Consider the following 20,840-nt stretch of genomic DNA (forward strand, 5'->3'; position numbering starts at 1 on the left):
TGCTGTAAAAGGATGTGGCTGTTAGAAACTCTTGGTCTTTTTGGCACTTCACTCCCTCATGTTCAGATCCGCTGTATTTTTTTCCACATCAGTTTGGTGTCCTCCATTTTATAGAGGTCTGTATCATAGTAGTATCTCTATCAGACTTGCTCTGTGAGCTGCAAGTGTTAAGCAGGAGATATTTGCAGAGAAGAAAGAGGTACGAGGTGGGAAGGTTATAGTTCGTATCCATTAATATTTGTTGTTGGTTTTTTTTAAAAAGTCTTTTCTAAGGTGCCAGTTGGATAGTAGTAGCTGTCTGTCATGAATGATTAAGTCATGAAGTTATGATTAATTCATGACATCTAACAATGTGCATGTAAATATAGGTAACACATAACTTGTAATTATGACAAGCTTCTGACAGGTATCATTCCCTGCTGATAAAAAAAAAAATAATTAAAAAATTATCTTTGGTAAAATTGCCCTTCCCACCACCTGGGTGTTGGGGGTCAGAGCTGACAGCAAGGAGAGCATCTCTCCTTGGTCTTGGCTGTCCTGCTGCCTGGACAACTAGAAGAAAGTGGGCTCTTATTTGAATCTGGGCTTGGGATGACGTGACAGACAGCAGGGAATTACTTCCAGTTGTGTTCCGCAGACACATTGCTCTACTGCAGACTTTCCTTGCTCAATGTTGCAGGTAAAATCTATATCATATTTAACCCAGGTTGCATTTTACACTCCCCGTTGGACACAAACATCTAATGTTGTTGGCCACAGCTGTGATTCAGAGGCACTCCGTGTCCTGGCAGGTCCTCCCTGTCTCCAAAAGATAATGAAAGAAATGGAAGAGGTTTTTCTCAAAAATGTTTCTCTTCCCTGAGGCACAGTGTTTTCCTCCAGTGCAATTTAAACTTGAATAACAACGATGTCGACTGCTAACCTAATTCTACTTTGCTGTTCCAGCAAAGAACTGAGATGATGTTTCTTCTGGTGGTGCTAAGGCAAAAGCACTTTTAGGTGATAGCTGGAGCATGAGTTGAATCGAGTTTGGCTTCCTAAGGTGCCTGAGAATGAAATGTTGATTTTGCAATAACTGATGAGGTAAAACAAACTCCAAACCACAACTAGTCTGTCTGTGGGAACAGACAGGACAGTATTCAGCTTTGGATTTAAATTTTAAGAGATAAATGATGTTTCAGAGCTCAAGAGAATCCTTTCTGCGTGTAGTAGTGGGAAGTTTGCAGGAAACTTCCCTAATTCATGTCTGTGAAGTGTCTCAAAATGCAAGATACTATTAATTCTGCAATTCTTTATATAATCTATGAATAACAAAATGTATAACAGTGTGCAGACAGTCCAAATATTCATGGAAAAAAAATCCCTCTCTTTTGCTTTGAATAATTAATTTGGCATCCATGCCGGACTCAAAAGCTGCTTTCGCTAAAGCATATAAAGAGCAAGCAATCTCTCATAGTGTGCGAGGCCCAAATCTGTTCACAGTTTTGCCAATATGAATCCAAAGTCATTGTGCTCAAGTCAATGGAGTTAGTCAGGATTTGCCCCAGAGTGAATGAGAGAAGAATTTGACTCATTTTGTGTATGACAAGAGATTATTGCCCAAATTGTGGCTTGGTAAAAACAAACAAGCGCCGATTTCAAAGGCCCATCTTCACGGTGGGTAAAGGATGGTCCTGATAAAACTGTAACCACAGTAAGTATTTAACTGCTGTGTTCACGTGCATAGAGCATCATTTTGGCAACCATAACCCGTAATAGTCAGCACAGACCCTTAAAAACTTCCAAGTACTTTGCATAAATGTCAAGGTACTCTTCAGGTGCTCCAAGGCAAACACACGCTGAAGTGCTTCAGTAGGAGCCGGAGTGATTGCTGCTTTGCATGAATCAACATTAAGTGAATATTGAGAATAATCAGTGAATTCCCAACTGGAACTACGGTGAAGTGCAAACAACCATTACTGCTGCTGAGGTAAATGCATCCTGCTGAACGGGCGCATCCGAAGGTAGCTCTGATAGCCACAGCTTCAAAGCAGTTTGTCTTGCTTTGGGTTTATATTCAAGATGAAGGCAGCATCTCCCTGGTTTCTCCCACTGCTTTGGTGTAGGAGGGTTTAGTTCTTGCTCACCCTGTGCGTGCAGCCTGGAGGTGTGGGTCTGCGGACCTCTGAGGAAGCAGGTAGCGATGAGGGAGGCGAGATTTGCCGTGGGAGCGGTGTATGGTGGTACGTGATGGGTCAGCTCGGAGAGGAGTAAAAGGCAGAGATACTGGAGGGTGGCAGGGTGCCTCCAGGACTCCGGTGCTTCTGTGGACACTAGGATTTTCATGTCTACATCCACCTTGGAGCTTTCCCCTCCGTTTCCCTGGCCGTGCTCATGGCATGGCTCAGCTCTTATTTCTGCTTTCCTTCTTCCTTAGCCAAATTCTTTGATGACTCCTCCCTAGCTTTGCTGTCTTATTCCACCTGTTTAATCATTCCTGTGGCATAACCCTTATTTTTTTTGTACCAAGGACCACTCTTGCTAGACAACAGTTAGGCACCATCATGAGCTCCAGCTCAGTTCTCCATGTTCACCATATGAGGACGTGACCTGAAGGGATCTGCAGTCACTGCCATAATTAGAGCTAAGCAGTCCCATGTTGTCAGAGTCAGAAAAACCTGAATTTATCAGCCAAATCACTCTTCTGCCCTGAAGATATTCCTTCCTTGTGGAGCTAAGGGAATTTTGCATGCTCTTAGCTAGAGGATCTCAGTCTCCACTTGTCAGCCTTTACAGCTTTACAATAATTTTAGTACCCATTTTGAAGCAAGTGTTTCTCTACTCTGGCCATTGAACGGACAGGCTTATAGTATCAGCTCTTTCTGCAAGACAGGGAAATGGATGTAAGTCCTTCCAGCAACACTGCAATGTAACTTGATACTGATTTTATGCTGTCTGTATCTTGCACTTGAAATGACCATTTTTGAATGCTTATTTTTGCAAAGAAACTAGTGTCTATTATTTCCTTTATTGAGTTTGTATATGCCCACGAAAAGCAGTAATGGGTTTGCAGTCCATAGCAAATCAGTTCTGTTTAGCTTGCTGAAACTTTCTCCCTTTTCCAAAATCTTCATGCTGGATAGCTGAACAGTGGAGTCGGCTGGGGATTCAATATCTACCAGATGAGATAAGTGAACCAAATTCCACTTGATTGAGATAATATTTGGAACAAAAGGGTCTGTATCAGTGGCTGTATTAAAAGCTTTGTATTGACTCTGCCTAGCCCACTGGGAGAAAAGCAAGATTTGGAGACTGGCCTGAAAGTCAAGCATTCCCCTACTAACACTATAGATGACTGTAACTTGGCCATGTTCTGGGCACTCAGAATAGACTTATCTTGACCATGGGGGTGAGATTGTTCGCCAATTGAAAGCATCCAAATGTAGGTGTCTTCCTGTGAGCAGTGGCCCATGCAGCAAGACAACATTCAAACTGGGATCCAGTGCTCTCCCTTTTGCTTTCACGACCTCTCTTTGGGGCTCCTCTACCCATGGTGCCCGATGAACTTGGCCAACACTGGTAGGAAAAACATTAAGGAAGAGCACAGATAGGCAGGAGCATCTTAACACTGGCTTAACAACCTGACCAAGCAGCAGCTTGGGTGAAGAGGCACGGACACTTGGGGCATCCTGTCCGTGTTTGAAGGGAGGCGGATGACCAATGCCAATATTTGACATTTGGGGACTGTTGCGGATGGAGTGACACACTTCACTCGTGAGAGGGAAGTAGCAATATGTTTATTGATATAAACCAGCGATTTAACCAAGTTTGATAGTAAACGCAACAGTGATTTATCAAAGTCTGATGACAAGGTTCACCTGATATTTGCTTCATAGAGGACAGGGTCAGACAAAACTGTCAGGGAGACCCTCTCATTGAGTCACAAGGTTCAGAAAGGACCCCCTTGCATTCTGAACTCCTTCTCAGAGGGGAGTTTAGGTGCAGCTGGATCCAATCCTAGTCCCAGACTTGGTCAATGGTTTATGTCTAAAGGATTATATATGCGCAATCAATCCTTTACATCACTTAGCTAAGATTTCAAAGTTTAGCAAGCTATTAATCAGTTACTGCGAATCTGTTGTGGCAAGGAATCTCTCATCCTCAAGGAGAGATCCTGGCATGCAGCCCGCTGCCGTGCAGGAAACCTCGACGGGCCCTGGGCTGTCCACTATTTATGGAGTAAGATAATTGACTCAGTCGTGTTTGCATACTGCCTACAGATGTTAGCTTCTTCCAAATGTAGCTGGAGTCGGACATCGACCAGCACTGTGGTTAGGTGGGCACATTGCTTAAATTAGCCCTTGGCTGTTGTGTTGTTATCTGTCTCCCCTGAATCTACTTTGAGCTGGATGCAGCCATCACGACCAGACGCATCCCGTACGTCTGCCACTGGTGGTTATCACTTGAGAAGGTTACGGGAAATACAGGTCAGGCTGGGGAAGAGAGCACATCACCACAGGGACATGGGAATGTCATGGTTTGCACCTTAAGTTTGACCAAGAAGGAAATACAGGTATGGTGGGTACAAGATATCCATCCCTGGAGAGGCGAAGAGATCTCTGCCAAAGTACATCTCAATGTGTAAGATCAGCAGGAGCACGTATGAGGAATTGTTTTTCACATCATGGAAGCCAAAAGTTATTGCAAAGCTCTGAAGAGCGTTCATGTTTCAAGTCCTGCTGACTGAGATTGTAAAACCAGAAACTCTTGACGTGTGCAGCTGGTAAAACATTGCAGTGTCTGCTCAGGACCGGTCTCTCAGCTGACTCTGTGGAGATGTCAATGGGATTGAACCAGTCCTCCCAAACTCCACTTCGAGAGCCGATCTCTTTTGAGGAGCTTAAAGTTTCCCCACGATAACTTCCAACCATGTCAGACAACCAAAAGCACAGCTGGCTGCACAGCTGTACTGCTAGAGAAGGGGCAGGAGGGCTCCTTTCCTCTTCCAGGAATGCACCACGGCACTTGTCAAATGCTGGTGTCACCAACCCAGCCCCTCCTTTTGTCCCTCTGTGCAAAGTTAATTAAAATGGTGCTAACCACAGCGTATGCTCAGTAATGACATGTGTTAGTCAGGCAGGGCTCAGCACATCTGTCCCGGTAAAAACCGCTCATTCCGCGTGCTGCCTGCTCACTGCGGTATGTGGAGGCTGAATTTGGGGTTGTGAACCTAAAGTGCAAATTTGTGTGTATTTATGGCTTGTGTTTTCTTGCAACTGTGAGACTCCCATTGTGGGAATTAGAGAAGGGTTTTGATTTTTAAGGGGGGGGGGTATATTGTGGCTTGTTGATGGTGTTGTCTTAGACACTTAATTTCCTTGTATCCCATCATCTCATTTGTTAGGAGTTGAAAAGTGGAAGTAGATCAGTCTGACTTACATCTTCTGTAAGGAAATTACTGTTAAATGTATAGGTGAGGTGACGTCAATACCCATAGAGGTGCAGCAGACCGGTTCAGGAATGGGTTTCACTTGATGTAACATGGGCAGATGTAACATGACAGAGTCTGCCTGCCACATATAACTTGTAAATCCTAGCACTTCTCTAGCAGTAAAAAAAAAAAAAAAACTTCACTAGAAAACCTGCCTGAGCTTTCAAAAGGTCTCTGGGAACTTACAGAGTGTTGTGATGACTTTTTTTTCTCCCTTTTCACAGGAAAAACGCCTTCAGCCATGTGCTGGGCACGAAGCTGGGCACAACTCGACCTCAGCCCCTGAAAACAGGAACAGGGCCAAATTTTGCTGAGTCTCTGTGGGGACGATACATTAAAGTCCCTTTTCCCGAATGAAAGCTTGCAGAGGGGTGCTCAGCTGCGTAACTGCCAGTTTGGCAATGCCTATAGGATGCTCTGACAGTGATAAGTACTTCAGCGGTACAGAGAAGTTGCAATACGCTTTGGGATGGCCAGACATAAAAGGCTGCTATAAACGAGCGCAGCAATATTATAATTTAATGACATAAGCTCGCTGTTTCCAAAGCAGAGTCAATACAGCGCTGAAAACCGTGGAGCGATCGGTGGTGAATCACTGGGGCAGGGTGGATTACGAGTCTTCCTCCTCTTAATGGCTGATGCGAGGATATTGTCTGTCTCTCCGCGCTACGCCAAACGTCTCCTGTTGGCATGTGTGAATGCTAACAGGAGGAAGGTGAAATGAAAACATTGTTCATACATATTACTCATATGCAAGCTGTGGATTTCAAATATTCTTTTTTTTGCAAAGAAATCTCCTCTTCCTTTGAGCCCATAAATGAAATACGCCAAGCCAAGGGATTCTTAAAATTTAGCTGAGCACAGATCATAACTTACTGTATTTATTATAATAATGTCCCCTTTCTGTCCTATTTACATTCATGGAAAGGCAAGGTTAGGAAAATATTATGGTGGTTTTTTTCTGTCTCAGTGCAATAGAGGCGCTGGAAATGAGGAGTAGTTTTTAATCAGTTTTACATGAGTGGCCTGGGTTTTGCTTTAGCACTCTGTGTCCATGCTTCTCAGTTAAAATGGTGATTTAATTTCTTCTCTGTGATGCTTTGAGGGATGAGTGTTAGTGGGGAAAAACATTTGATACTCAGAGTAGAGTCCCAATACTTTTTTTGTCTCTTTTGAATATATATATGATGTAGTGAGGAAAAGATGGGCACTAACAAAATACATAACAGTTCTGATGCACCCATGAAGAAGGACATTTTTACAGCCTTAGATCTGAGAAATCACATACTTGGCAGTCAGACTGTGCAAGATGAAATGATGAAAGTTTAACCTTTCCTCCAGCTTATAGGTCTGAGCCTGAAATATTTTGATTAGCTAATGACCATCATGTGGTCTAAAGCCAAAAAGGGCCATCAAGATGCTTGGTCTGGCCATAGGCAAAGTTTTGTAATTTCTGCCAATTCCTTCTGTACTGAGCCATCCAAGACACGTCCGTCAGAAAGGTAACATGTTTTCAAGCCTTAAGTCTTGTTCTAACTTTGCTCGTCATCCTGCTTAAGAAACGTGTGTCTGACTGTAATTTGAATCTATCTAGCTTTACCTTCTGGCCATCGGATCTTGTCATGCCTTTCTCCACTTGAGTAAAAGGCTATTTTTAACTTGTGTGTCTCCCAAGAAGATATCGATGTGTGGTAATAGAGTCACCACTCAATCTACTACTTGGAAAGAAAATTGATAGAGCTTTGAGACTCTAATTTAAGTGCTTTCCTACCTTATTCTCATCATGATTTAACATTTGGTCTTTGGTAAAGTCTCCAGAACAACTGAAATGCAAACTTTCTGGCTGCAGTGATTTCTCAGCTTCATATAAATATATTATCAGAGCAAACAGGAAAGTGTGCATTGCGTTGACATGTGCATAAATGAAAAATGGCTCAGCAGCTTTACTCTAAAAATTCACATAAATCCATCTCTTATATGTAATACATGCACATGCATTACGGTGGGGGAGGCGATGTGTTCACAGAGAAGCGTTTTATTTTCAGCAAAATCTCTCCTAACTCAAGCCCTCTCTGCCCATGCAAAGTGTCTCCAGCAGTTTTAGTTTGATGTGATGATTTTCACCAGTTGTGTTGATCCTTAACAGTGACCATGCCCTGGCCAAGAGTTGGGTTTGTTTCAGTGGGGGGTGCAGACATCCATCTCTGGGGTCTGTATTTCAGCTCAGGTTTGGGGATGACTCAGATCTGTGATGTATAGGGTGAGGGATTTCTCCTGTTGTCTTGATCTTTCTTTTCTCCTTCCACAGTTTACGAGGTGGTGACAGTGACAGGAGATGTCCGGGGAGCAGGAACTGATGCCAACGTCTTTGTTACTCTCTTTGGAGAGCTTGGGATTACTCCCAAGACTCATCTCACCAGCAAGTGAGTACCTGGAAGGAAATCTATATCTTTGAGGCCTGTTCTTCGGTAACTTTTATTGCATTTTGATGAAACGTAATATTGTGCTGATGGATGCGGAGGGAATAAATCTAAAAGGTATTTCGAGATCACCAGGGAAATCTGAATTTTTACCGTTGCATGTTTCTTACCAAATCCCTTGCAAACCTGCATTCCTTTCTGTAGGTGGAAATGTGCGTTCAGATCCATATTATGTAAGGCTCACATTTGTAAGGTGTGGGGACACTTGCTTTTCTTAAAGCTTAAATTAGGAGCTCCCAGTTTAGGAGCTGAGAATATTCGTCGCTTGTTGGAGTGGGCATGATGGGCCACGTTCGCATGCCTAAATCCCACTGAGGTCTCCATGCTAAGTCAGGTACAGAGACAAATGTCCCTAAATGTTTCTGAAGAGTAACTCAGTGGGTTTGAAGTAATGTTGTTGATGAGTAACCGCCCACACCCAGCCGTAGGAAATCTGTGGCAAGCAGAAATGGAAGAATTTCAGCTGATTCCTAATTTAGATTGTTTCCATTCGATCTGCTGTATGCCTTGTTGCACACCGCTGCGGTTGCACATCCACTGGATGCACCTTCTCAATTCTTACCACTATGTTGAACTTAGTGGAAACTATGTTTTACAATATAAGAACCCACTATGAGGTTTTAGACTCTCTCAAAAGCTTTTTTTTTTTTTAAAAAAAAAGAAGTGAGCATCAGAGCCCGCAGGTGCTCAGCTCCCGTGAAAGCAAGGTGACTTTTAACAAAGTCCCAGCTCTGCATATACTGATTTCCTCTTAGCCAGACAATTGCACTAAGATAAAGCAGAAATCCCTTCTCCACAGGGTATAGGAGAGGCTGTGTGTCTCTGTTTTTCGTTGTTCTTATTGTTTTGGTTTTCTTGAAAATGTGCTTCAGATTTTTTAATCCTGTGCTAATGTCACACGGTAACTTCACATTTTCTCCATTTCTACAGCACCGACAAGAGGTACCTGCAGCTATTTTAAATTTTACCCTCAAAAGAGCTTCTCTTCCCAGTGAAGCAACTCAAACATGAGAGTCTGTAAAGAAAATGATATGGGAATGGTAAAGAAAATACATGAAATTTCAGCCCTGTTTGCCATATTTGAAATTCAGAAATCAGAGCTAGGCAAAGAAGTTTTATTATCCCAGCATCCCTTAGAAACACGAGGGAGAACTTGCTGATTGTGTATTGTATATCTATACAAAATGCTTTGTCTCTGTTCTGTGATTTTCATCCAGACATCCCAATGAACTTACAAAGCGGAATACCGTTTCTCTTGATTTAACAGGGAAGGAAACTGAGGCAAGGAGGTAAAAGATGACATGGTCCCGCAGCAGGTCAGTGGCAGAGCTGGGAGCAGCAGCAGCTCTGCTGCGGGAAGAGCTTCTAGCACCCAAACCTGCCTCGTAGTATTTGGCAAAGCCATCAAAGCAGCATTTGCTTTCCAGGGAGTTTTCTTGTGGTCAGCATTTACATAAAGAGCCATTTCATTGTCAAAGCGCTCTTCTGCACGTGGTTATGGGAAGAATCCAAATACTACCTTCAAAAAAACCCTGTGTGTCATTTAGAGAAGAAGTCAAGAGATCCCCAGAATAGATTTCTTAATCAGCTGTGGCCTTAAATGAGCTACGGGTCGTACAAACCATCTTTGCTGGCACTCTGGTTAACGCCTGCTCTTTCCTCCTGGACTCACCGCTTTTTTTTTTTTTTTGTGAAAGAAAGAAAGAAGGGACACGCAGGGATTATTTTAGGTTGCAGCAGCAGCCATCTGAGCTTGTTCAGACCTGGGTTACCATTTTGGGCTTGGTCCCTGTTGTTGCAGAGAGCAGATGGCTGAGGTGTTGGTAAGCAAGGATGAAAGGCACGGGAAGCCAACCTTCTGCAGTTCAGGGCTCTTCAAACTGGTCCCGTAGGAGGTGACCGCTGGAACTGCAACTACAGCTTTCCACTGGGGATTTCCCAAACGTCAGCAAAATTGCTGCATCTCTAAGCAAAGTCTGGCCCGTTACAGTGCTTCATCGAGGAACAGTGAGAAAAAAGCTTGTCCGAGTGTAGGAGTGTCCGCAGATCTGCTTAATTGGTAGTCTTGTCTCCTAAATATGAAGCAAACCATGAAATAGCCAGTTTGCCCCCAAATTTATTATGCAGCTTGGTGAATATGGCAAAAGGATGGAATCTCATGCATCTTTCAACTAAATGTTTACACGAGTTCACTTATGACTGCAAATGCATGACATTTTATAGGTGTTTACATTTCCCCCTGTATGACAGAAAGCTAAAATATCATGCATTGCCTAAAGACGGTACTACCATTTCAGCTTCTGGTTAGAATAGGTTTTTCTTATTTCTTTTGTGATTGTGTGCTGGTAGTGAAATACATGACATTTCAGATCTTTTTGTCATGCGCGGTAAAGGGAAGACATGGCAAGCTGATGAAATATCATGTGTTTTTAACATTGGCCAACAATAAGGTAACTGTGAAAAACAGACACAAATCTTCATCATGACTTGTCAGGAGGACCATCAGTCCTGGAAGCGGCAGCGCCCAAATTCTGTCCCAAAACATGCGTTTATTTAGGCAAGGAGATTTAGCCAAGTAGTGTTTGGGTCTGGGAGGGACTGGAAGGAATCCTCCTTTGCAGTCGCTATCTGCCAGTTTTGGGGCTGGACACGATGGCAGCACCTCCCCACCGGTGCTGGAGATGGTGGATGGGTGCTGGCAAAGCGTTGCTCGGTCCTGGCCGCTCTGGGCAAAATCCCACTTCAAAACCCAGTTTACGCAAATCTCCAGTTCCCCACCTGCCATCCTGCACCAGCTACAGCTCAGCCAAAGCTAAAACCACCACCACAAATAAGTTTCTTTCCACGGGCTCCATCACGGGCACATGGGGGGACACCAAGGCACTGCTTGGTGACATTTTGGCAGTCGCCGAGACCTTTCCTACAGGCATGAGCTGCTTCTCCATGGTCCAGTGCCGAACAAACTGTGCTGATCCTCCAGAGTGTTTTATTTCTCTTTGCTCATGTGCCTTCCACCACTCTAGGGCTGAGGACTGATTGCAAAACTCAGCAGGGAATGCCGCTGCCAGCTCATTTGCAGTATTTAGTAGCAAATTTTTTTATTTTTTGCTAGTGTAAATGAAACCACTTTTCAGTGTCAGGCTTACCTGGTCCAGCTTGTGACAGCTGCAATAAATATTCATGGGGAGATTTTCCCTTTTTAAAAAAAAAAAGATAGAAAAGATTTAGCTTCTATGGCAAAGAAAGATGAATAATTGGTAAGTGACAGCTGGCTTCTTACTGAATTTGAGAATGGTGCAACAGATTTTATTTTATTTTTTATTTCCTATGCTAAATACCTTTAATTGGCAGTCCCTTCTACCTGGTCATGAGTCACTATACAGAGCTTTTCCTGCTCCTAATGCCAGGAAATACACAGGAATTGCAGAGTATGTACATGATGGTCTTTCGAGGATGTTAATGTTTGTAGCTCTACTACAGCTAAGCCATACCAAGTTGCAGAAGATCTGATTTTCTTGTTTAACTGCTCTGGAATAAATAAACAAATACAGAGGAGCAAGCTTATTTACTCCAAACAGTTAATATAATAAGGTAGGAAGTGTTAGAAAGTTGATACAGAAGGGACTATTCAGGCTAGGAAGCAAAGAAACCCCAAGTGCAGTGGAGGAAGGCTTCTCGCATCGCTGCTGAAGCACTTCTTCCGAGATGAGTTGCAATGCTTTTCCTTTAATGACACGGGATGTTTCCCATTTAAAAGCTGTTTGTGTATCTAACTGTACTCTGATTAATGCCCATACAAATCTGCAACACTTAGACTGCGCTCTGAAGACTTAATGATCTGGGGCAGCGTTAAGTGAGAGCACAGTTTGGAGTCTATATTCGCTTCTGAAAAAGAAACAAAATGGGAAATTTCTTCTCTCTCTTGCTCAGGCTTATTGACTAGCCTGTGCCTAGCATTTCAAGAACAAAACCACCTGATAGGGTACTTGGGCAGCCGTGTTAAACAACCCAAAGATAAGAGCCAGTAGAATTGGTGTATGTATAAATTATAATCCACCTGCAGCTACGCAACTAGCAGCAGGTGGTACCAACTACAAGAAAGGTCAAGCCTTAGAGGGAGAAACAGGGATTTACTCAAAACAGGCAGACTTTTAAGGGAATTTAGCTGCTAGACCAGGTCCCTGCTGATAAGTGCCAGCAGCACTTTCAGACTGTAAAATCTGGCCAGTTTTCCCATGGGATGAGTATAAGGTGCCTTCCTGGAATAAACTCAACCTTTCTGCCTTGCTCAAAATCCTGCCCCTACCCCCAGCTCAGTCTTAAAAATGTCTGACCTTGTTCTCATTAAAATCTTCAAAAATATTTCTCCATGGGAATGGGATAGAAATTTTCAGCAAAGTAAAATTTGCCCCCAAATTTGGCAGAGTAGGTGCAATTTCAAAATGTAATTTAATATTGGGAAATGCTGAGCAATGTTTGCACCGTTATCGATGGCTCTATCTGCTTTGGATACAGTTTCTCCAGAAAATAACAACCAAACTGCAGATAACAAAGACATACAGCATAGCTGAGATTATCTAAATTAAATACCATTGTTTTATTTTCTTTATGTAAATCATGCCACCAAAGATGCAAAACTGATAGTAAGATACTGCTGCTCCATTGTATTGCAGTACAAAGTGAAGGAACGCATGTCCAAGATGCGCCATTAAGGCTATCGAAATCTGTGCTGGGAATGCTTATGGATAAGGCAGGGGCTGTTTCAGTGTGCCCTACGGCACTTTGTAAAGTTTCAGGGTACGTTCAGACACGAGCTCTCATGGTTTTGGGCTGCTGTTTGGCTCCTGGGTGTCATCATGCTGCTACACCCCCGAGCAATTTATCTCATTCAATTAAATCCTTTCAAGTGGGACCATTTTTTTCATTAATTGTTCTGTGCTTGTTTAAGCAAGATTCCTTCTGCTGGTCAGGTTATTGGGAGGAAAAAAAAAAAAATTAATGTCCTTGGTACAGAGATGTTTGCAGTCGCTGTGCTTTTTGTCTGGTTTCTTTTCCATCTGGAGTATTTTTGGACGTATGCTGCCTTATGCAGTATTTCCAGCCGCCTGCTGACTGATATTGTCAGCTTCATGACAACAGTCTTGGCAAAATATTTGCAGACCAAACTCCCTGGAGTATTCCTTGCTCCAAGAAGGAGGTTAATGATGCTGCTATTGGAGCTCTGTGTTAAGAGTAAATACGGTTTGAACATACAGGGGTTTTTTTTGCAGTTAGGCTGTCCGTAAATCCATCCAGGCCAGTGTCCTCTCTCCAGGAGTGATCCATATGGATTTGTAGGGAGAAACAGAAGAATGAGGCAAACGCATCGTAAGCATTTTTCCAGTATCTTTTTGCATCTTGTGGCAAGCTGCCGTCTTAGCCAGAGGCCTGATAACACAAATACACCCAGCCTATAACATATATTGGATAATCTGAAGATGAGCAAAGCTGTCTGTCCTTTCAAGCCAGGAGAACAACAGGGATAGATCAGCGCTCATCCCTGCCACCTACGTATGTTAAAACGACGCTGCCCACCCCTAGGTCATGAGAAACTCGCCTCCCATGAGATAGCAGGTGAACCAAATGGCATTTATTTTTCCTTAGAGAGTGACAGGCTGTAGGGTGGTTTTTGGTGAGCGACCTTCTGAAGTCATCCCCGGTACCCAACTCCCTCCCGGTGCTGCTAAACGTCGGTGGCAGGAGCAGGCAGACCTGCGGGCAGGGTCGCAGGGAGATGCCACCAAGAACTGACTCTTTCTGATGATTTAACGGAGCATCTTTAAAATTTTGTTCGAACTGACATCCACAGTAACACTTTGTGCTTCTGTGCAGCCCTTCGTCCACGGTGCTTTCGCAGGTGGTCCTGTGCGTACAAAGCATTGCCAGATAAAACGCCTGATAAAAAGGCAATTTGAATGATCATTAATGCAGTGATTCAAAGCTGAATTGGTTCAGGTTACTCCATCGCTGCTAAAGGTTGTGGTTATTATTTTGATGCCTCTGCTGTGATCAGTACCCAGGTTTTCCCTCTGTTCCTAAGAGCTCAGCTCTGGAAAGGGTGCTGTTAGCTGATCAGAAGTAAAGACTATTTTCTACAAATATTCAAAATTTCAGTTTCAAATGTGGCTTTCATTTAGGTGGTGGGATTATGTCTTGTGAATTCCCCTTTACTTTAAAAAAAAAAAAGGTGATTTACTAGTGCAAATATTTATTTTATGTACTTTTGCATTTAACATGCATCATTGATAGTGTCTTCTTGTCTATATACCAAGTAATAGTGAAACTCTCATGGCCCTGGCTCTGTTCTCTGTGCCAATGGCCTACAGAAGACGTGCATGCAGGGATTTATAAGTACTATGCTCAAATATGCACCAGTTCTTGTGGTGCTTTTTAGCAACGCGACTTACCCAACCAAGAGACATAGTGCTCTAAATCATTGTACGTTTGCAGTACCATGAGCAGTGCAACCTGTAGGCAATCATTCAACCAGAAGAATCTGAAAACAGCTTCAGATACAAAAAATATTCGACAATTTAATATACTAATTTTTGTTGAAGTTTCTTGGGTGTTTCTTACAAAGCAATTGGGTAAACCACTACAACAGACTATAAAAAACAGAGCTGCTAAAGCCAATTAAATACGTGAAATAAAAAACCTGATTGTGATCGTGACTGACATGAAATATTTCTGAAGTTGCCCTAGCCTGATATCCCAGACAAACGATAGGGCTCCAAGTGAAATTCTGCTGATCTTTAAGTGTTTGCTTACAGCTACCCATGCCCAGCCCTTGATTCTGAAACCAGTCAAGCTTGAACATTAGAAATTTAGTGCTGCAATTTCCAAGTCAGATTTTTCCCTGCTTTATTTGTCACCGGAGCTGTGCAAGCCAGCGTGCTGCATTGTTCGGTGTAATGAGTTCCTTATGGTAAACAGGCTATGAATTTCTTACCCCAGCTCCAACCTGGACCAGACTCTGACATAGCCCAGCTGTCATTTCTCCTTCTCTCTCTCTCTTTTTCTTTCTTTTTTTTTTTTGCATAAACTTCAGTATAGCCATTCACCATGGGAAAGTCCCTCACTCCCTCTCTTCTTGCTTAATTGACAATGCTAGAAAAATGCTAGAGGGCAGGATTGGATTTTTCCTTCAAACATTCCCCTTGTTTGTCCTGTTGATGCTGCATATCCATCTCAAGGGAAGAGACTTGTCAAATTCTTCCTACCTTTCGACAGCAAGGCTCCCCAGGAGTTTGGCTTCTGGACCACAGTCATGTTTCCCTGTGCTTTTCCAAGCTCTTTCAAGATGCGTGAAGCATCTCCTCGATGGGCACTCTCAGATGCCCACTCGCTGCTCCTCCAACACCAAATTTCCTCCCCACCGCTCTCCCACCATCCCAGCAGCCGAAACAGCCCAGCACCGTGGCAGAACTGCCGTAAACCAGCACCCACCGGGGACCAGCGTGCTGAAATCTTTGGGCTAATTAGTCTCACTTAATACTTTTGTGCCATCTCCATAGCAGTCTGCAGCACTGCATTGATCTCCGAGCCGATGCGGGGAGAAGACGCTGTCATTACGATGCTCGCTCAAGCCTGACAAACTAATTGCCTTGCACTCGCTGACTGTTTTCTCTCTTGACAGCTAGGTTGGGGGAGGCTGGGATGGATTTAATTGTCTCTTGTCTTCGTGGCAAGGTTAACCGTTTTAGCCTTTTCATGTAGCGGCGATGCTCCTGGCGCGGTGTCTGAAATAGCAGAACGGGGGAGGAGGAGGGTTGCGCACGCATTTGCAGAACACACAAAATAACCTTTAAACAAAGGCGCACGCAGATCCTTCAGTGATGTGGAGAAGAGAGCCGAGCAAAACGGAACCCCTTTGCTTGGATTATTAATATTCATTATCTTTCCGAGTACAAGCTGCTTGTCACTGTGGCTTTGTGCTGCTGGAGCGCTGTGGTTTCTTGTTCATTTTAACGTGACTTCTGGATTTTGCTGTGTTTAATCATCTGTAGCGATGCTTAGTGGCCCAGGTGAAATGGGGGCCCATCAGGGAGGGCAGGTGGGAGAGGCTGTGTCTGCAGAGCAAGGACGGGTTTTGCCTTGATGTTATTCATAGTGTTTTTGTGGAAAATACGAGCTCAGAAAGGATGGAGGTGCTTGTCAGAGATCACACCACAGGCTAGAGGCAGAACTGGGAATTAAATTCTACATCCCCTGACCTGGGCCAATATACTTTACATTGCCTTCTACTTGCACCTGTGAAATACAAACCGCACACTTAACACTTCACCAAAACAAAAAAATCAAACTAATCCCTATCTTACAGTTGGTTTGCTTTGAATGAGATACAAATCGTAGGAGAAAGTTGCAAAGGAAGCTTCAGCAGTCGTTAAAAAAATGTTGGAAGATGGGCACGGAAAGAAACCTTTGATGCGGTTGGATGCTTTTATCTCTGGCTGAGCTCTGGGCAGATCTGTGGCTCCGCAGGGAACTCGCTGGGCTACGGAGCCCCTCCGCTCCATCAGCAAGAGTGGGTACGCTTGATGCCCGGAGGCGAGGATGGCAGGAGAGGACACATCTGGGAGTGGGAAACAGAGATGAAAAGCATATTGAGGCCCTGTGATGCAACCGAGGTGGATGTGTAGGGCTCCAGATTCACCAGGGTCTTCCACATTGGTTGGCCAAGGGCTGGTTGATAAGGGTGAAATGAAGCTGTGACTCGATTACTCCGAACGAGCACTTTCCAGCCACCCTGGAGGAGAACAGCAAAAACATCCCCGTGTTTTTTGCTGTTACCTCTACGTTTTATCAACCGATGGGTGGGCTAGCAGAGTCGAGGAACCACAGATGAGGTGTTACCAAACAGTTGGAGTCCTTCATGTAATTTTTGCTTTGTTGGTGCTGCCTTGAAATATTTTCACTGACGATTATTTTCAGACACCTCCAAAAGCCACTTGCTGATGGGAAAGTCTTGCAGGCTTCCCCAGCTCTTACTTCTACAGGCAATTTAGTTGAGGATTTTGAAAAACCTTTGTCATGTTTTATTCTTGGAGGTGATATGGAATGTGATCCAAGGTTTGCATCTGCTTGGGCCAGCATTGCATTTCCCCCAAAGCTTCCATCTCAGCTTCTGGAAGGACTCTCAGAGCTTGAGAAGGGAAAAAGTCTTTTAAATGTCAGTACTTAGAGCTATCCAAAACTTGTCACAGGGAAGAGGGCATGGAAAAGTAGGTCTTTCCAGTGCTAGAAATGACATTTCTTCATCCTTAAACAGTAGCACTCTGTCAGGCCACAAGGTATGCTTGCTGACAAGGTTGTTATTTTCTTACCATAGTTTTTGGTGCATGTGTATTACAGGAGCAGCACGGCCTTTGAGAGGAGCAAAACAGATGTGTTCCGAGTAAAAACCAACAATGTCGGACAAATAAAGAAAATAAGGTACCGGCTCCACAAGGTGCTAATTGAATGACAGGCTGTAGAGGTTTTAGCGTTGTCATGTTTTATTCATTATATTTGTTAATGTGCTCCTATCAAGGTGAAGTTAAGGGGTGGTAAAAGCTTGTTTACTGCCTAAGATTTGAACTGAAGCGTGAAATCACCTACCATATTCCTTATAACTATCCACGCTCCCCACCAAGAATTGTATTTCTGTCATATACAATCATGGAGGAAGGTGTTTAGGACTGTTTTATATGTCCCGATGGAGGTAAATGGGGTTCGCTATCCTCTTATGCTAAATTAGTGTAATGTAAATGATAATTATTATGTTTAACCTCCATCTGACTGACCTATATAACATTAAAAATTATTAACTACTACAAAGAAAGCTGGAAAAATGGGAATAGGTGGATAAAACAAAGTAAGAAGAGAAAAGAGCAGGAGGGATACAGGGCGGGAGGAGAGTCACTTATGTTTTAGATATGCAGTGTAAGGTGAGCGAGTGCGTATGTTGAATGAACATGCAGGTGTACGTATATTTTGTATGCATCCCCTTGGAGGTAATAGCCCATGTATGCACCTATGATATCTGCTCACAAATACATGTGGAAGGTTGTTAGTTTCAAAATACCCTGTAAAAGCCCATAAGTCTCATGAAACACTTTGGCTAGACAGGTATAAACAGGCATTTTGTGTAGAGTTGCTCTAGCCTTGCCTAATATAAAATATTCCACAAAATTACAGTGCTAGTGGCAGGTCTTAATCCAAATATCAAATCCAGGGTTGTTCTTCCTCTAGGATTGAGCATGATAACACCGGACTGAACGCGGGCTGGTTCCTCGACCGTGTGATCGTGACCGACATGAACAGACCTCACCTCCGGTTTTATTTCCCCTGCAACAACTGGCTGAGCAAGGAGGACGGCGACGGACTGTACGTCAGAGACCTCATTGGCAGCCTGAATCCCATGGATGTGCCCAAAAGTAAGGGTTTTCCCAAAAGCTCGGCTTTCTGGTGCCTTGTCAGAAGGGACAGGGTTGTTTTCAGATGACTTCAGCCATATAAAAAGTAATCGCGTAGGCTAAGCTAATTTGAATTTTCTTTATAGTCAGCGGAGAGAGAAATAGGAAAGTGCAAGATGCTTCCAGAGGGTAATTCCTTCTTCCAGTGTTAGACCTGACACCGTAGCGTAGGATAAATCACTATCTGGAGAAGCTCCGCTTGTTGGTTGAGTACTGAAGGATCTGTGATGACTACTTTAAATTAGATTAAATGGCTACATGTAGATGAGAGGCATCCTACCCCAGAAGACGTAGCCGGTATCGTTGTGTGCTATCAGAAGAGGCAGCGTGGTTGCAGTCCTGTGTATAAAACGTTAAGTGTTTCCAGGCTCTGGTGATGACCTGCAGGAAATTTCCATAAACAAGTCAACCCTCTCGCTGTAATTCCATGCTGGTTTACTGTATGTGTATGATATCCGTATTGAACTGGTGCCTATTTTTCAGAGTGGTTTTAAGCTAATGATGTTGAAGCGAAGCCAGGACAGCTTGCAAACCAGACATGTACTCCCAAATTGATATCAGTGTGTAGGCCATGCGGTGATGTATAGTGCATGTAACGTGAGTGGGAAGACGATCGAGATGTGAAAGTGGAGCCAGCAAAGCAGCCTCAGGTGGTATGTCAGCAGTTTATCTGCAAGTGCTAATGAGGAAACCGAGTTGTGTTTTCCTGATGACCTCACCAGTGCACTGCTCCTTTCTGGGAGCTTAATTTTGGGCATGGAAAGGGAAGTACACCCACCACCAGCCACAGGTCTGAGGGAAAGGGGAGGCAGTTCGTGCAAAAGAGGGGAAATGTGTTTTTGCTAGTATCACATCTTTTTGAGAATAAGTAGTTGATTTCTTGCACTAATGTTGTTGATGTGACCACTTAGGAATGTTTTTTTGGTAAAAAACAGTTTATTGCCAGCCTTAAAACAGTGCTTTGAGTGTTGATAGATGCTCTAGAAGGGAAAAGTATTATTATTTTTATTGAGATCCTGTTTGAAGTTAACAATGACACAATACACCATGACACTGTCCCTGAATTGTTAAATAATTTTGCGCTATTAAGATACAACCCCCTAAAACAGTTTCAGTATGTTGAAAGTGTAAGTATTAAAGGATACTGCATGTGAGTTAGCGTGCGCAAAAAATATCCATTGATAAGAAATGTATGTAGGAGCGTTTTGTAAATGCAGACCTCTCCAGGGTGGCTGCCACAGGGGAATGAGATAACGTCTGGAGATGCTCTGCCAAAAACCCACCCAGTTACTGCTGGGGCTGCGTGTGCCAAAGTCCTTTGCTGCTCTTTTATCTGTTCAGGTTGTGAAATGGAAGAGTTAAGGGGCGGGAGGGGTCTGTGGATGAGTCAAAGCAATACACAAATAACAAGAGGTTCCCTCGAGGAGGAAGTCAACCATTCCATCTTAATAGATCTTTAAATGACACAACAGTTTATCTGAATTTATTATTGCTCCTGCCTTGGAGAGTTGATTCAAAGGAATGCATGTGATTTCCTCCATCCTGTTCAACACCTGTTTCTCAGCAGGAAAAGATTTGTGGGCTAAACCCTCAGCTGGTACAAATCAGCGCAGCTCCAATGAAATTGCTGGAGCAACGTTGCGTTTCACCAGCTGAAAAGCTAGTCCTGAGCGTCCGCTCTTCTAGAGAAGTGGTTTTGGGTTATAGATCAACTGCTCGCTATGTGCTTGGTCCAGGATAAATATGAATAAGATTGTCTCTTGCCTTAGGAGTATGAAAGAAGGGATTTAACCAGGTATTTTGTCAGCAATGCATCTGTTCTCATCGCCCTTACCAGCTAGAAAAAGCCCGCTTCTGAGTGGCATAGGCTGGATGCTCTGTGGCCGCCCGTATAAATGCAGGGAGCTGGGCTGAGGCCAGAGGCACGGGTGAAGGGTTGGATGCCTTCCAGGTGGCGGGTCTGAATCTGTAAGAGGAGAGGGTTAGCTCAGCTATCTCGGGTTGCAGTTCCCCTTGAACCATAATTAATGAAAGATAAACATTCCCAGGCTGCTGAGGTGAACTGTCAACTGCAAATGTAAATTTATCTGAATTAATTTGGCTCTCTCTGGATCCGTAAAGGTCTGAAATGAGATTGTGATATGATTTTCTTTGTACATACAAGTCATTTGCCCTAAATTTGGTTGTGTTTTTTTCTTTTTTTTTTTTCTTCAAATGGATTAAACAGTGGTGTTTACTCTTTGAGTATTAATATTTTCTAGGCTACTAGACAAATGAATAATTATGTGGTTTGGTGATTTTATGTGCCTGTAAAGAAAGATTAGTTACTCCTCCTTAAGTCTGTGTTTCCATTAGCAGTGTTCAGTGCCATACTCTTCTCCTTTTTGGTCATGCCTC

At 43.4% G+C, this 20,840-nt stretch overlaps 1 protein-coding gene across 1 annotated transcript in view; it reads left to right on the top strand.

The window, feature by feature from the left end:
• Positions 1-20,840, top strand: part of LOXHD1 (lipoxygenase homology PLAT domains 1) — a 142,038-nt gene that overhangs the window by 8,087 nt on the left and 113,111 nt on the right. The window contains exons 2-4 of the mRNA XM_075020625.1: positions 7,779-7,893; positions 17,341-17,421; positions 18,220-18,404. Coding sequence (XP_074876726.1) covers positions 7,779-7,893; positions 17,341-17,421; positions 18,220-18,404 — 381 coding nt within the window. The remainder of the gene's footprint in view (positions 1-7,778; positions 7,894-17,340; positions 17,422-18,219; positions 18,405-20,840) is intronic.

Source organism: Buteo buteo, chromosome Z (genome assembly GCF_964188355.1).
Source record: "Buteo buteo chromosome Z, bButBut1.hap1.1, whole genome shotgun sequence".
Lineage (NCBI taxonomy): Eukaryota > Metazoa > Chordata > Aves > Accipitriformes > Accipitridae > Buteo > Buteo buteo.